Raw genomic sequence first — 17,410 nt, forward strand, 5'->3', positions numbered from 1 at the left:
GGGAACTCAGAAACAAAGTGCACATGATCTGTCTCAATCAAATCACTGCTCCAAATTGCTCCTACCATAAGCAGTTCTGCAAAAGTACATATAGAGATTGATATACTGTATTCTTCCCACATGCATACACGATCATAAGTATGGAGGACTCAGAATATAAGTGTGTAGGTACATCTTTACAATTGAAAATTAACTTTATAAACAAAAAGATTGCATGATATCTGAAAACTTCACAAAGTTGAACAATTACTTAAAGTGACAGTAAAAATTAAGAATTGCTTTCCGATCTGCTTGTCTATTTCTATATAAACATAAAACATAGAACAGTACACCATAGTACGGGCCCTTCGGCCCATGATGTTGTGCTGACCTATATAAACCTACTCCATGATCAATCTAACCCTTCTCTCCTACACAGCCCATAACACTCCATTTTTCTTACATCCATGTGCCTATGTAAGAGTCTCTATTATATCAGCCTCTACCACCACCCCTGGCAGTGCATTCCAGGCACCCACTACTCTCTATGTAAAAAACCTGCCTCTGACATCTCCCCTAAACTTTCCTCCACTCACCTTAAATGGATATCCTCTGGTATTGGCCATTGCTGCTCTGGAAAAAGGTGCTGGCTGCCCACTCTATCTATGCTCTTCATAATCTTATACACCTCTATGAAGTCACCTCTTATCCTCCGTTGCTCCAAAGAGAAAAGCCCTAGCTCGCTCAACCTTTCCTCATAAGACATGTTCTCTAATCCAGGCAACATCCATGTAAACCTCCTATGGAACTTCCATATCCTTCCTCTAATGAGATGACCAGAACTGAACACAATACTCTAAGTGTGGTCTCACCAGAGTTTTATCGAACTGCAATATTACCTCGCCGCTCTTGAACTCAGTCCCCTGACTAATGAAGGCCAGCAGACCATACGCCTTCTTAACCACCCTATCAACTTGCATGGACTTGGACCCCAAGATCCCTCTGTTCCTCCACACTGCTTAGAATCCGGCCATTAACCTTGCACTCTGCCTTCAAATTCAATCTCCCAAAGTGTATCACTACACACTTCTCTGGATTGAACTGCATCTGCCACTTCTCCACCCAGCTCTGCACCTTATCTATATTCCATTGTAACCTATGACAACCTTCTACACTATCCACAACACCACTAACCTTCATGTCATCTGCAAATTTACTAACCCACCCTCCCACTTCCTCATCCACGTCATTTATAAAAATCACAAAGAGCAGAGGTCCTAGAACAGATCCCTGCGGAACACCACTAGTCACTGACCTCCATCTACTACCACTCTCTGCCTTCTGTGGGCAAGCCAAATCCAAATGCACACAGCCAAGTCCCCATGGATCCCATGCCTCATGACTTTCTGGATGAGCCTACCACGGGCAACCTTGTCAAACACCTTACTAAAGTCCATATACACTACATCCACCGCTCTAAGTTCATCAATTTGTTTTGTCACCTCCTCAAAAAACACATTCATCAAAGTCCCTCTCCCTGGTGAACACTGAAGCAAAGTATTCATTCAGGACCTCCCCTACCTCCTCTGCCTCCAGGCACATGTTCCCCCCTTTATCCCTGAGTGGTGCTACCCTCACCCTAGTCATCCTCCTGTTCTTCACGTATGTGTAGAACACCTTGTGGTTTTCTTTAATTCTACTCACCAAGGCCTTCTCATGTTCCCTTCTTGCTCTCCTAAGTCCCTTCTTAAGCTCCTTCCTGGCTACCTTATAACTCTCAAGATTCCTGTCTGATTTTTGCTTCCTAAACCTTAAGTATGCTTCCTTCTTCCTCTTGACTAAACATTCCACCTCTCTTATCAACCATGGTTCCTTCATCCTACCATCCTTCCCCTGTCTCAGTAGGACAAGCCTATCCAGAAACCCCCCCCCCCCCCCCCCGAGTGGTCCCTAAACAACCTCCACATTTCTGCTCTGCATTTCCCTGAGAACATCTGTTTCCAATCTACGCTCCCAAGTTCCGCCTAATACCATCACAATTAGCCCTCCCCCAATTAAAAACATTCCCATATCATCTGTTCCTATCCTTGCCCATGGTTATGCTAAAGGTCAGGGAGTTGTGGGCACTATCCCTGAAATGCTCGCCCACTGAGAGGTCTGTCACCTGACCAGGTTCATTGCCTAGTGCCATATCCAGCATGGCCTCCCCTCTAATCGGCCTGTCCACATACTATGTCAGGAATCCTTCTCTGCACACCTAACAAATTCTGCCCCATCTATAACTTTTGAACTAAGGAGGTGCCAATCAATATTAGGGAAGTTGAAGTCACCCATGACAACAACCCTGTTATTTTTGAACCTTTCCAAAATATGCCTACTTATCTGCTCCTCAGTTTACCTGTGGCTATTTTGAGGCCTGTAGAATACTTCCAGTAGAGTGATTGCACCCTTCCTATTTCTGACTTCCACCCACACTGACTCAATAGAAGATCCCTCCACAATGTCCTCCCTTTCTGCAGCTGCGATACTATCCCCGATAAGCAATGCCACTCCCCTCTTTTACCTCCCTCCTTATCCCATTTGAAACATCTAACCCCAGAACATCAAGCAGCCAATCCTGCCCTTGCGACAGCCAAGTCTCTGAAATGGCCACGACATCATACTTCCATGTTCATCACCCTTATTGTTAATAGTTCTCGCATTAAAGTAAACATATTTCAACCCATCCAACTGACTGCATTTATGCCCTATCCATTGCCTATCCTTCCTCACAGTCTCCCTGCACATTGCATCTACCTTCACATCATCTGCTCCATCATCTGACCTAATACTCTGGTTCCCATCCCCCTACCAACCCAGTTTAAAATCTCCCAAACAGCTCTAGCAAACCTGCCTGCAAGGCCATTGGTTCCTCGAGTTCAGGTGTAACCTATCCCTTTGGTACATGTCGTACCTTCCCCAGAAGAGATCCCAATGATCTATAAATCTGAAATCCCGCCATCTGCACCAACTCTTCAGCCACACATTCATCTGCCATATCTTTCTATTCTTACCCTCACTGATGCATGGCACAGGCAGCAATCCAGAGATTACTACCCTTGAGGTCCTGCTTTTTAGCTTCCTTCCTAACTCCCTATATTCACTCTTCAGGACCTCATCCTAGATATGTCATTGGTACCAATGTGACATCTGGCTGCTCACCCTCCCCCTCAAGAATGCTGTGGCCTCGATCCGAGACATCTCTGACCCTGGCACCTGGGAGTCTCGTACTTGTCCACAAAATCTCATGTGTGTTCTACCAACCAATGAATCCCCTATCACTATCACACTCCTCTTCTCCCTACTTCCCTTCTAAGCCACAGAACCAGACTCAGTGCCAGAGGCATGGCCGCTGTGGCTTTCCCCTGGTAGGTCATTCCCCCCAACAGTATCCAAAGTGGTATACTTTTTATTGAGGGGATACCCTGCACCGACGCCATATTCCCTTTCCCTCTCCTGAAGGTCACCCAGCTACCTGCAACCTAGGTGTGACTGCCTCCCTGTAGGTCTTCTCTATCAACCCCTCAGCCTACCAAATGATCCATTTCATCCAGCTCCCTAACACAACTTCTTAATAAAACATATATTTATTCTTAATACCCCCAAGGACAGTAGACTACTGATTTATAGCTCTGTGCATCAGACAGCAACGTCTTCTGCAAAACACAAAAAGCTAGAGGAACTCAGAAGGTCAGGCGACTCTGTGGCTCAGAAGGGAAGGGAGGAAAAGAGAAGTAGTGTAGTGAATGGGATTCATTGGTTAGGGGAGCAGACAGGAGATTCTGTGGACGAGAACAAGACTCCTGGATGGTGCTTTGCCTCCCAGGTGCCAGGGTCAGAAACATCTCGGATCGAGTCCACGGCATTCTTAAGGGGGAGGGCGAGCAGCCAGAAGCCGTGACCAACATCGGTACAAAGACATAGGCAGGAAGGGTGATGAGATCCTGCAAAGTGAGTTCAGGGAGTTAGGTGTTAAGTTAAAAGACAGGACCCCCAGGGTGGTGATCTCAGGATTGCTACCCATGCCACATGCTGGTGAGGCAAGAGATAGGAAGATAGTGCAGTTTCACATATGGCTAAGGAGATGGTGTGGGGGTGAGGGTTTCAGATTTTTGGATCATTGGGCTCACTTCCAGGGCAGGTGGGACCTGTACAAACTGGATGGTTTGCACCTGAACTGGAGGGGGACCAATATCCTTGCAGAAAGGTTTGCTTGTGCTGCTCAGAGGGGTTTAAAGTAGAGTTGCGGGGGGTAGGAGCCAGAGTGGCAGGGCAGCAAGTGGAGTAGCTGTGGGGAAAGTAGACGTTAAACCTACAAGCAAAGACAGAAACCAACTGGTTGATGAGCATGATAGGATTAATGTTCTGGGATGCATCTATTTCATTACAAGGAGTATTGTAGGAAAGGCAGATGAACTTAAAGCATGGATCAGCACGTGGTATATGATGTTGTAACCATTAGTAAGACTTGGTTGCCAGAAGGGCAGGACTGGCAGCTCAGTGTTCCAGGGTTCTGATATTTTAGATGATAGAGAGGGAGATATTAAGAGGGGAGGGGTGGCATTACTCATCAGGGAAAATGCCACAGCTGTGCTCAGAGAGGACATATTGGAGGGCGCATCTAATGAGGTAATATGGGTGGAACTGAGGAATAAAAAAGGGATGACTATATTACAGACCGCCCAACAGTCAGTGGGATTTAGAGGAACAAATTTGTAAAGTGATAGCAGACAATGGCAAGAAATATAAGGTTGTGATAGTAGGTGATTTTAACTTTCCACATATTGACTTGGACTTCCATACGGTAAAGGGATTGGATGGGATAGAGTTTGTCAAATGTGTTCAGGAAAGTTTCCTTAATGAATATGTAGAGGTCCCAACTAAAGAGAACACAATACTGGATCTCCTCTTCAGGAACAAGACAGGCAGGTCATAGAAGTGTGTGTAGGGGAACACTTTGGATCTAGTGATGATAATTCCATTGAGATTCTAAATTGGAGGAAGGCCAATTTTGATGGCATCAGAAGGGATCTAGCAGGTGTGGATTGGGATAGGCTGTTTTCCGGCAAAGAGATGCTTAGTAAGTGGGAGGCTTTAAAAAGTGAAATATTGAGAGCACAGAATCTGTATGTTCCTGTTAGAATAAAAGGCAAAGCTAACAGGTTTAGAGAACCTTGGTTATCGAGGGCTATTGAGGCCCTGGTAATGAAAAAGAACGTGGCACATATCAGATATAGGCAGTTAGGATCAAATGAGGTGCTTGAGGAGTATAAGAAATGCAAGAGAACACTTAAGAGAGAAATCAGGAGGACGAAAAGAGGACACGAGGTTGCTCTGGCAGACAAGGTGAAAGAGAATCCTAAGGGTTTCTATAGCTATATTAAGAGCAGAAGGGTAACAAGGGACAAAATTAGTTCCCTTGAAGATCAGTGTGGTCATCTATGCATGGAACCGAAAGAGATGGGGGAGATCTTAAATGAATTTTTTGCATCTGTATTTACTCTGCAGACACAGAGACTATAGAACTGAGGCAAAAGAGTAGTGAGGTCATGGACTGTATCCGGATTACAGAACAGGAGGTGCTGGCTGTCTGGAGGTGAATAAATTCCCAGGGCCTAACAAAGTGTCCCCTCAGACCTTGTGGGAGGCTAGTGCAGAAATTGCAGGGGCCCTGGCAGAAATATTTAAAATGTCCTTAGCCACAGGTGAGGTGCCAAAAGACAGGAGGATAGCTAACGTTGTTCCGTTGTTCGAGAAAGCCTCTAAGAATAAACTGGGAAATTATAAGCCGGTGAGCCTGACTTCAGTCATGGGTAAATTATTGTCATTTGTAAATTAAAATCTACCAGCTTTATTTTCCAATACAGATGTGTAATAATTGATTGTAAAATGTCAATCAGGAAAGGACAGACTGCATTTTGATTCTAAAGTCTAAAGTGAGAGTATGCAATTAATTGTTTGCAATAGCTCAGCTACTCAGATGAAAGAGATCCCAGATTTTATCCCCTGCCTTTCCCGACTTAGCTGATCTACAAAGATGATGGGTCAGAACCTCTTACCCATCTGTCGCAGGCTTCTGAGCCTACAGTAATGGCTGCAGTGCATGCAGCTCAGCAAAGCCTTGTTGACTCTGCTGAACCCCCGACAGAGTTCGACAGTCTGTCTTCTGGTGAAACCTGTGCCACATTGGTCTCATAAGAGAACATGTGAGATCACCTTTCCAGTATCCCACATATTCATTACGCCACTGTTAACGGAAACCCCCACAAAAACCTGTACCTGAACTTGAAAATTCAGGTGTTGGGCATTACTTATCTTTATTATTAAGGAAAATTTCCTCATTATGAGTTCTACCATTGCATATTATATGAACACGTTTTGTTAACCTGCATTACGAATCTTAATACATTGAATGCTAGTCTAGAGAATTAAACACAATAGTTTATTTTGACCTTACTTGGATGCCTTAACTGTAATCGAATCCTTTTTCATGAAATCTGAATACAATTTTATTTCAGCGAAGTTTTGATGGTCACATTAATCTGTTTGATCTGTCATGGGAGCTGACAGTGCTTTTTTGTGTAGAACGTGTTAAATATATATTTCTGAGTACAACATTTTTAAAATCTGCAGATTTAAGATCCCCAGAGGCTATCAGCACACAATTAATCCCACAGACAGAAACAAATCCAACTCAGTGGCAACGATAGACTAAGACCAAACTCGTCCCTTTCAGCCAATAAAACCACACTTGCTATTGACAGCATAGGTATCAGGCATCGAGGTAAACTATACAGCACTATTTCTCTATATGAGAGGTGAGTGTTGTTAATGGCTCTGCTGGGATGGAGAGGTCTGCCATTGCTTCAGTTAGTCACTAAACCATCAGCTGCACATCTCCCAGATTAGTAATCAGGCAAAAATAAGCCTCTTCTTCATCTAACTAAGCAGATGTTGCTCACATTCAACTCTGCCTGTGACTGTGTGGGTTTAACCCAAGTGTTCCAGTTTCCTCCTAAATACCAAAAAAACATGATGGTTGATAGGTTAATTGGCCACTAGTGAACTCCCCCTAGTGTGCAAGTGTGTGGTAGAATTTTGGGAGGAGTTAATGAGAATGCAGAGACAATAAAATGGGTTGGGCAGGATTAGTGTAAAATAGGTACTTGATGGTCAGGTCGAAGGACGCATTTCCATGCTGACCTACGGATATCTAATAAATAAATAACAGGTTTCGCCATGCATCAAGAAACAGGAGTTGAGGTGGATTTTTTCCACATAATTTCCACAAGTTAATCTTATTCCGTATCTCCAACTTTTAGGCAGTGATTTGTAAATTCTGTATGAGCAAATTTCCGTAACCCAAATGGTCGTAACGCGGGGTTGCCTATACTGGGATAAAGATCATGCTATGTGGATTCTGGGCAACATATTTCATTGCTCTTACTCACGGCACATTGGATCTTGTGAGTGGACACATTTAATTATTCCATCCAACTTTATCTCAACTTAAGTAGACAGAAACACCCTCATGACACTGGATCCTTCCTGTCTGGTTTTCCTCCCTGTCAGCTTAAAACCAAAGCCAAATTGTGTATGAAGTGGTCAGACCCTTATGTACAAAAGAACCAAAATCTTTTGTCTGCCTGCCCGTCTTCTCTTCTTGTAGAGGTGCTAGACACATAACTGAGGTTCTTTGGAAGTTAATTGTTTTTGTATAAAGATACTTAATCTCCATTTTAGAACCAGCAAGAAGGTAATTTTCTCCTTGCTGGGGAAAGTGATTGAATTGTCAATGTCAGAATAAAGCAGAAGGAAACATCTGGTTTCTTTTCCTTTTGCTTTTCAAGATGTGCCATTTACTGTTTGGTTTCCAATGATAACAGGTCTTGTAGTATAGTTCCCTACCTTCCATCATCCCACTGCCACCCACCCATCCCCTGCTCACATGAACATCATCCCACCCATCCTCTCACCACCACTGTAGATGATTAAATGCATCACTACAGAGTGGCAGGGATGTGTTAGTCAGTGCTCTTATTGAAAGAGAAATAAGCCTGTGTGTTGTACATGGATTCAGCAAAGGAATTTATATGGAGGACATGGAATCTGGGTGAAAAAAGGACTGATCTTGCTAGAAACACTCAGCAAGTCAAATAGCATCTGAGGAAAGAGAAACCAAGTTGATATTTCAGGTTGATGATCCTTCAACAAAACTGGAAAAAAAATCTCCCCCCCACCTCCTCATTTGGACAATCTCTATGCCACAATAAGCAAGTAGGACAAACAAAGAAGGGAAAGAAAGTGGAAGCAAGGCTCATTTTACTTATTCTTGCTCATCACAGGAGTACACAGTCCCATGGATTAGAAAATGCCTAAAATATTAATAGCAGAAAGAATAACATAATTACTTCTCTGATTATTATGCCATAATTATTATAAGTCTTCATATCTAGACTTTTGGTATTCTTAGAAAGGACATGCTGTAGCAAGGTCAACACTTCATGCATATTTCTAACTGCCCTTGCAAAAGTGATGTGAAGCCAATGTGGAGCCACCTTCTTGAGTCACAACACAACATGCTTGTGGTGAAGGTACTCCTACGTGCCATAATGTAATAAGATCCTGTCCCAGCCTCTACACTGGAGAATCCAAACAAAGACTGGATGACTATTTCGTGAAGCACCTGCGTTCAGACTGCAGGGGCCTGTCACCTTAATTCTCTGTCCCACTCTGAATTGTCTGTCTGTTGACTCCTGCACTGTTAGTAACAAAGCCCAACAGAAGTTTGAGGAACAGCACCATCTGGGTACATTGCAGTCTTCCCCTTCAGTTTATAATTTAATAACTCCATATAGCTCACATTGTTTGTATCAAACTGACTTGTTGTCCATCTGTAATAGTTTTTTCTCTAGTAGCACTGCCTGATCTGCTGGGCATTTCCTACAGCTCTGTACTTCACAGCTTATACATGTTCCTTTGTTTATTTTCTTTTTCTCTCTCCAACCTCCCTCATTAATCTATTAACCACATGGTTTCGGCAACCGCTTATCACCACGGCAACCCTGACCTCAGTCTAAAGAGCTATTCTTTCATGCTATCACCCATTTGGCAACATTACTAACATCTCTCTTTCCCAATCCTAAGAAAGACTCTTCAACCTGATACATTAACTCTGTTTCTCTTTGTACAGATGCTGTCTGATTTGCTGTGTTCTCCCAGCATTTTCTGTTTTTTATTTCAGACTTCCAGTATCTAGAGTTTTATTTTTGATTCTCAGGTATCACGGATGCCTAGTTTCAGACTGCCAAATCTGTTCATATCTATCTCATCTAGCATGGTACAAGTGCCACACAACATGATGGCACACATCCTCTGTACAAAGGCAATATTGGGTCTTTACAAGAAATGTGCAGTTGTCATTTTTTTTCAAATATGTTCTCAACAGATTCATTTTCGACAGGCAGATTGATGGAGATGATGCCCTGTAATTTTTTAACTTTCACTGGTATCTCACCAACTGCCAGAGACCAAATTTTCCACACAAAGTCAAAACAGAATTAGCCTTAACTGTGATACTTTAATGGCCAAAATAGTCTGCAGGCAATCACTATCCAATATGTAGTACTATATAGATAAAGTACAGAAGCAATCAGTGGAACTGCATTCTAACAAGGAGCTACCATGTTTGGCTGGGGTGCAAGGTAAAAAAACTGGTGGGATTGAGAGAAATACCAAACATGTATTGACAGCAATTTTTATCCAATGTATACTGGACATTCTTTACAAGAAATATCTAGTCCTGATAGCCTCAAGATTAGAATTTTGAAAATACAGTGCTCCAAATATGCCTCGTGTACAACAGAAATGCACTACTTTAGCCATTATTTAAATCTCAAATTATTTCACCACTGTTACAGTCTTTAATTCTTTCTGCACAAGACACTACATAAGTATGACTAAGGAGCAAACCTGCTGGGAACAATGTTGTAAGCAAAAACATCTGTGAGGGCACTTAATAACATGCCTGGGTAATAATAGCTGTCTGCCCACAGCATGCACTTTTGCAATTAAAGTAATATGCTATTACAGGAAACACTGCATCACACATGCACACAAAACTCTGGTTTTCTTCTGCTAAAAATGATCTCTAACTGGATGCCAGAAAATGGTGCAAAAAGAATAAAAACTTTATCTCCAAATCTTGTTGAAATTTATAAATTCTGTTATGCATTTTGAAATTTCTCTGTGGACATTCTTCCCGATCTCTGTAACCAGCTCCACCTCCACAACACTCTGGGATCTTACATCACCCATTAATTTTGGTTCACGCAATCATGTTTTCATTCACTCCACCACTGGCAGTTGTCCTCTCAGCTGTTGATGCTGTGGAATTCCCACCCCAAACCTCTAACTGTCTGTCCTCCTTCAGGACACACTTTAATTTTTTTTTATTTGGCAAACCCTTTGGCCTTCTGACCAAAAGCTGGCTGTCAAACTTTGTGTGATAACAATTTTTGAAGGAACATGACTCACACTAGATAACACACACATAGCCATTGATTTAGGATTTACTTCTTAAGTACCAGAGACCCGGTTGCTGTCTGTGTGGAGTTTGCACATTCTCCATGTGACTGCGTGGGTTTCTCTGACTGCTCCAGTTTCCTCCCACATCCCAAAGACGTGCAGGTCAGTAGGTTAACTGGCCAGTGTAAATTGTTTCTTGTGTGTTGGTGAATGAAAAACTATGAGGGGAGTTGATGGGAATGTGGGGAGAATAAAAAATAAGATTAGTGTAAATGGCTGGTTAATGGTCAGCATGGGCTTGGTTGGCCAAAGGGCCTGCATCTCTCTATAACTCAGTGACATTTACTCACAAACAGGAATTACAGAAATGGGCCCTTTCTGCCCTCCTTGTCCGTGCCGGCTGCGATGCCATCCACGCTAATCCCCTTTGCCTGCTTTAGGCCCATATCCCCCTATGCCTTTCCTATGCAAGTACCCATCCAAATTTCTTTTAAATGTAATTACATCTCCCTCCACCACCTTGTCTGGCAGCACATTGCAGATATTCACCACCCCCAGATCTCTTTTAAACTTCTCCCCCCTCATCTTAAACCTGTCCCTCTAGTTCCAGACTACCCTGCCACAGAAAAAAGATTCTGACTACCTATCCCATCTATGTCCCTCATAATTTTATAAACCCCTGTCAGTTCAGCTCTCAGCCGGCTACATTCCAGTGAGAATAAACCCAGCCTATCCAATCTCTCCTTACTCTCCATTCCAGGCGACATCCAAGTGAATCTCTTCTGCACCCTCTCATTGCTACCACATCCATCCTGTCTATTCCTAAATGCCTCTTAACTAAGAAGGGGGTCAACAGTCAACAACAATGGTGGGTCTGAAGTTAGACCAGGTCAAAATTGCAGATTTCTTTCCCTCATAGACTACAGTGAACCAGATAGATATTTATGACATTCATGGTTACTATTATTGAGACCAGTTTATTTCCAGATTTTATTCTATTTTCAGTTCATTTACTGAATTTAAATTCCCCAGCTGCCAAAGTGGGATTTGAACTCGTGTCTCTCAATCAATGGTCACTATTCCAGTGGTTATGCATTTTAAAATGTATGATTAAGGTTATATTACAAACTTGTTATGTTGATACCAGATAGAATAGTAGCCATCTGGGCTGATTATTTTCATGCCAAATAATGAGTAATTTGACTTTGCAGGTTCAATTAACAATACTCCCTGATTTCATCATCCTCATATAATCAGGACAAATTGAATGTAATTGACCATATCAAATATTGCTATATTATATAGGTTTGTGAGCTGCTGATATTTTTAAGCATGTTTTGGGTCTTATATAATGGCTTGTGTGAAAAAAAAAATCACAAATCGGTGACACTACACATTAAATCCGATTTACAAATTTTGCCTTCAAACACACAGATACATGCAGCATCAATTCTCTATAACAAGTGCTGAAATTTTACCTAACCACTGTAGTCAGGCAGGCCATGCAACTCACCTAACTTGAGCAGTTTAGAGTCAAATCTAGGACATGCTCTCACCAATGAGGCTAGACATTTTGCAGACTTCTAAACCACATACTCTTGCAAGAAAATAATAATGGCTCCACAACCATCTCAAAGTTAGTCTAAAAAAATACCTTATTTTTGATGTTGTGGTTCCAAATGAAGTCTGTTGCCTAGAACCTAAAGGGAAATTCAGAACTGCCAAATTAGTCTACCAGTAGCCCTAGCCTCACCAGGCCACTGAGTTTGGCAAGTTAATACAGTGAGAAACAGATTTTGCAAACCATTACCAGTAGTCAGATTGCTCAGCAGGTCTTGAGCAAGGGAGCTCCAGTGTTCAGGATGCCTAGACCAATCCTTATATGCATAGCCCTGCATGGTTCAAGCAGAGGATCTGCCCCAGGACCACAAAGAATCTTCAGCATAAGATAACTAACTAGGTTAACTTTAGTTCAGAGCTAAGGGAACTCAAAATAAAATTAAGAGTGGGTGCACTGAAATGGCTGTGGATTCTCAGCCACAGAATACATAATTTAAGATGATTTGAATTATGTCAATCTGTTCTGTTCTTTCCTAACTCTGCTGCACCTGAAGCTTACTTAGACTGTTCTCACCTGGGATATGCAATGGCATGGGAGATTCCCGTGTCAAATAGTTCCTCAAATAATTACATACTTTGAGTTCCTCCAAAAGTTCTCAAGTGAATTACTCAAACTTACTTAACCAACATTTGTGTGAATCCTACCAATTACAGATATATACATATATATTATTATATACTGTATAGTAGTTACTACATATAATCCTCCCATCTTCAGAAAACCTCAATTCACTTTTCACTGAGCTGGTATTTCCAATAGAGGGTAAAAAGTATATTCCCAGTTTTAACTTACAATGTACAATTTTAGTTTAACAGGTTCCACATCCGACAGCTCGGCAGATTGATGATCTTAGGTCCCTGTCTTGCAGGAAATGACCTGAGCTAATAGCCCAAAAGCAGGTAAGAGCTAACAGGGTGGAGATCTTGAGGTAGGAGGAGAGCAGTGTGGTTTCGAGGGCCATGGTAGTTGTGGAAATGGAAATGAGGACACAATATTATGAAAGGGTCCAATTACAAAGAGAAAAATCAGGTTAGCCTGGTACTTAGATTGTAAAATTGTTTGCACTGATGTCTTCAATTATAGAATAGCTTCTATTAACATTTAGTAGCAATTTAACAAGAATAATTATGACACAGACACACAAGAGAAAACCAACTAAATCAAAACATAAAATATGAAATGACAGAATTATTTATATTACTTTTAGCAGTTTTGCTAGATATTTCACAGCTGTAAAAATTTCTGGAGCAGTTTAGTCCATTACTGCATGGTTTCTACTGATTAGAAAAGAAAATGGATTTTTTTCAGAGATCTTCCCAACTTCAATTCTCAAATTTAGATTAGTAGATTATGAGAGCAAATAATCATACATGGTTCAAGCAATTAAGATTAAAATCCTCCCATTTTTATTATTTTCTGCAATCATGATGTATGAACTATTAAGCCGGCTGGTTTTAAGTCAACTTCAATGCTGCTGCTTAGCTTTAGCTGATTATAACGTCAGAGTGCCGAGGGAGTTCTGAACTGTTGATGGTACTGTCTTTTGGATAAGATGCCTTTTCTGTCTTCTCAGATGAATGTAAATAAAGCCCCAACTTACTATAGTGAAGAGGAGCAGGAGAGGCATCCTGGACAAAATTACCATCACATTGCTGTTTGCAGGTGATTCCTATATGCAAAATTTGCTGTTGAATTTCCTGTATTAGATCAGTTTAATAACAGTGTTTCATTGGCTATAAAGTTCTTTGCAGCAGCAAATAGGACAAAAGGCACTATATTCCTTTATCAATATATTGCCATTTATTTTCCTCATGTACTTTCTACATCCCCCTAAATGCATTATACTATTTGCCAAACCATTTCATGCAGTGGCAAAATTAATTATTACAATAATATCTGAGGAACTGGTGACATTACTTTGCAGCAAGCCAACACAGTTCTGACATGGACTGGATGATGCATTATTAGATACCAAAATGCAAATATACTTAGTTTTAGGGGTAAAAAAAAACTACTGTATAACAGCTAGAACTACTAATAAATTATGTGGCTGCTTTATAATGTAGTTTTGGATAACAAATGAAAATGTTTTCAAATTCTAACCAGACCATCAGTTTACTCAGCTGAGCCACTCCCTGAAGTTCAGCTATTACCGCCTTGCACATTTTTTTTTAGTAACATGGTTTCCTGCAAACTGCACTCAGTAGAATAACAAGAATGGAAACTTTTCTCTTGTTTAATAACCACATGACTTTAGCAAGAGCACATCATAGAAAGTCTTCAGATTTGTGGTGATATGTAGTTAAAGGTACCTCTACCACAATCTCACACACGAAATGTAGCTTTATAATATTTGAAATGTGAATTTGTAACTATTTACTTGGTAAAAAAATATAACAGCTGGTAAAATTAGCATCAACATTTGGCCTCACTGATAACCTGAGTCAGCTCTCCAGGGGTAAATTAGATCTACATATGCTGACACCCTATGCCATGTTCCTGAATGAAAATGTGTTTTTCAAATGAGGAAAATTAGTAATTAACAGTAGTGACGTTAGCATAAAATGTGAACGTCTTTCTGATCACTGACAATCTGAGTGTGATGGATCTCCTCCCACATGTACAAGTGTATACTAAATACATCAGGGTCAAAGGTTGCTGAAGTGCAAAAGCCTCATCCGGGTTAAATTTTAGTAGGAATACAAAAGGAAACAGGGGAGTATTCCCAGAGCCAGCAACTTTTTTTATAGAATTAACATCAGTCTAGTATTAAAAATTGGTATACTAAAGGCATTATACCATAAACGCCAATATATGGAAAAAAATCATGCCATGCACTTTCAACTATGTTGACCTTTTTTTCGTAAATATACACATAAAAGACTAAGTGTTCCTGTAAATAAAAACAGGAAAGGTTGGAAAAACTAAACGGGCCTGGCAAAATGAAAATCAAAACTGCTGGAAAGCTGAAACAACAACAGAAATTACTGGAAACACGCAGCAGGTCAGGCAGCATCTGTGGAAATAGAAACAGAATCAGCGTTTCAGATCGAAGACCCTTCCTAAGATGTGGAGTTAACGTTTCCATGACCTTTCTGACACGAGGTCATCGACCCGAAGCGACAACTCCGTCTCTCTATCTCTCCGCGTGTGTTGCCTGACCTGCTGAGTAATTCCAGCATTGTGTTATCGTTTCAGGGTTTCCAGCATCTACGGTTCTTCTGTTTTTCGATTAATCCTGTCCTATTGTTAAGGGCTGTTATATTGCATTGATTATGAACGTCCTTCCTATCTACCATGCACGCAATATGTTAAAGTTCTGTCATCACAGAATTTCAATACTGGTTTGTTTTTTTTTAACTCGCGGTTCTGAGAACGCTAAAGTGACCGACCCGGTGCAGACGGTACACTTATTGTTCAGATGCAACCCAGCTGCTGCTTTGAAAATGATCTGCTTCACGCTGTTCTTTAATCGCCACACACATACACACCCCGCCTCCCCGCCCCATCCTACCCTTCAGTTTTTCTTACCTTCGCTTTCTCCTTCCTCTTTTTCTTCTTTGGCTCTTCGTGCTGTCTCGGTTTCTTCCAAGAGGCTGCGGATGCCTCCAGTAGCAAATGCTCGTCGATCGGCAGGGCCCTGCTGGCGGCAGCATGATGGCCTCGACCCTGCACAAAAACAACAACAACCAGAAGCACCACACCTACCAGCAGGCTGAGAGCGATCGCGGGCAAAGCAACGAGCGCGGGATCAGAGAGACCGCCTCCGAACAGCAACTCCCTGCCTCGCAGCAACAGCACCTGCAGCCAGCGAGAGAGCGGCTCAAGCATGGCGAGACACCCAACAATGGAGCGAATGGAACGGCCCGGGGGCCACCGCGTGTTCCAAATCCGAATGCGAGCCCAGACGGCCAGGCGCGCAGACGGGCGGCTGAGCAAAACCCTGGCAGCCTTGCGATCCGACACAAAGCAAAGCTTCACTTTCACACGGGCTACACAAACTTTTGTTCCTGCAATGCTTTAAGTTCGGCGTGCTACTGTAAACGTGACGGTGGCCATGGAAGACCAAATCGTTCAAAACACATTTCAAATTAAAGCTTGATTGCAGGCTGGCAAAGTGCAAATAGTAATAGCGGGAGCGGACTAGGCTTTCAGTGTTTGTGGACTAACTAATTCGTGGGGGGAAGAAAACAATATCCATTCGGGGAGGGGAAACTATTTCCATAGGGTTACGTGTTAGTAATGTCGATTGGACGATTGCAGTCGACCGTCTCGATCTTCGCACTCCCCCCTCCGCGATTGACTACAGTTAAACAGTGTAACTTGCATATCTCCTAACGCATACAGGATGAACATCTGAGTTTTGAGAATTGGATCCACTATCGGGCAATGCAGATTAATCATGAGTTAATTACAATGTGCAAATTACTTCCGCAAAATTGAAAAAACAAAGGTAGATTACGTTTTCAAAACAAAAACATAACTGACATCCAGTCACTGTGAAAGATTTTGATAGGCGTTACGTAGAGAGGCTTTGGCGGAACATTTTACAATTTTAAAAAATACAACTTATCCACCTATTGCATGTACAGAAGCAACTTGCTGTAAATGCCTTACGCTTTGATTCATGTATCAACCACAAATGTATGTGAAGACGCCGCAGAAGAGAATAGTGCGCTGTCATAAAGAACTACTAGAACGATTCCTCTGTTAACAAACCGCCCACAACTGCAAATAACACAAAGAAAGAATTGCAGCGTTACTATGTTATAGATCTGAAGATTCCTCTTTCATTGATATTATTAATGAAATAAGAAGTAAATTATTTTTTTATTTGTTGTTTGCTAGAAATGTATATCAGAGTAAATTCTTATGATGATACTTAAACGTAAACGTCTAGAACGACAAAAGCAATTCTTAACCCAGTGTGTATTGCAAATCTTGGAAGAGCGGCAGGGCTGTTCCTCTGTCCCATGGGTCACCCAATTAATGGTACAAATAACGCTCTTTTCCTCCAGCACAGGATGAGAGCGCATATCGTGAAATTGTGATTTTCCAGTGATTAATGATAGTGAGCTGAATATTGCAGACCAGGATTTAGCCATTATTGCATTTTTACAACTTATTGCCAAGTAGGTCATCCAGTATAGTATATAGTTGTGTGATTTGAGCTCTGAAGCTGCCAGTGCTTTCAAAGAGGTACCCACCCATTATTGGTAGAAACTAAGCCAAACAAGTTTTCAG

General features: G+C 41.7%; 1 protein-coding gene across 1 annotated transcript in view; it reads right to left on the minus strand.

Annotated features, from left to right (window-relative positions):
• The window catches only part of LOC127575332 (protein LYRIC-like), a 76,611-nt gene extending 59,707 nt beyond the window's left edge, over positions 1–16,904 (minus strand). The window contains exon 1 of the mRNA XM_052025139.1: positions 15,698–16,904. Within this exon, the coding sequence (XP_051881099.1) occupies positions 15,698–15,997 (300 nt within the window). The 5' untranslated portion in view covers positions 15,998–16,904. The remainder of the gene's footprint in view (positions 1–15,697) is intronic.
• Between the last annotated feature and the right edge of the window lie 506 nt (positions 16,905–17,410).

Source organism: Pristis pectinata, chromosome 10, assembly GCF_009764475.1.
Source record: "Pristis pectinata isolate sPriPec2 chromosome 10, sPriPec2.1.pri, whole genome shotgun sequence".
NCBI lineage: Eukaryota > Metazoa > Chordata > Chondrichthyes > Rhinopristiformes > Pristidae > Pristis > Pristis pectinata.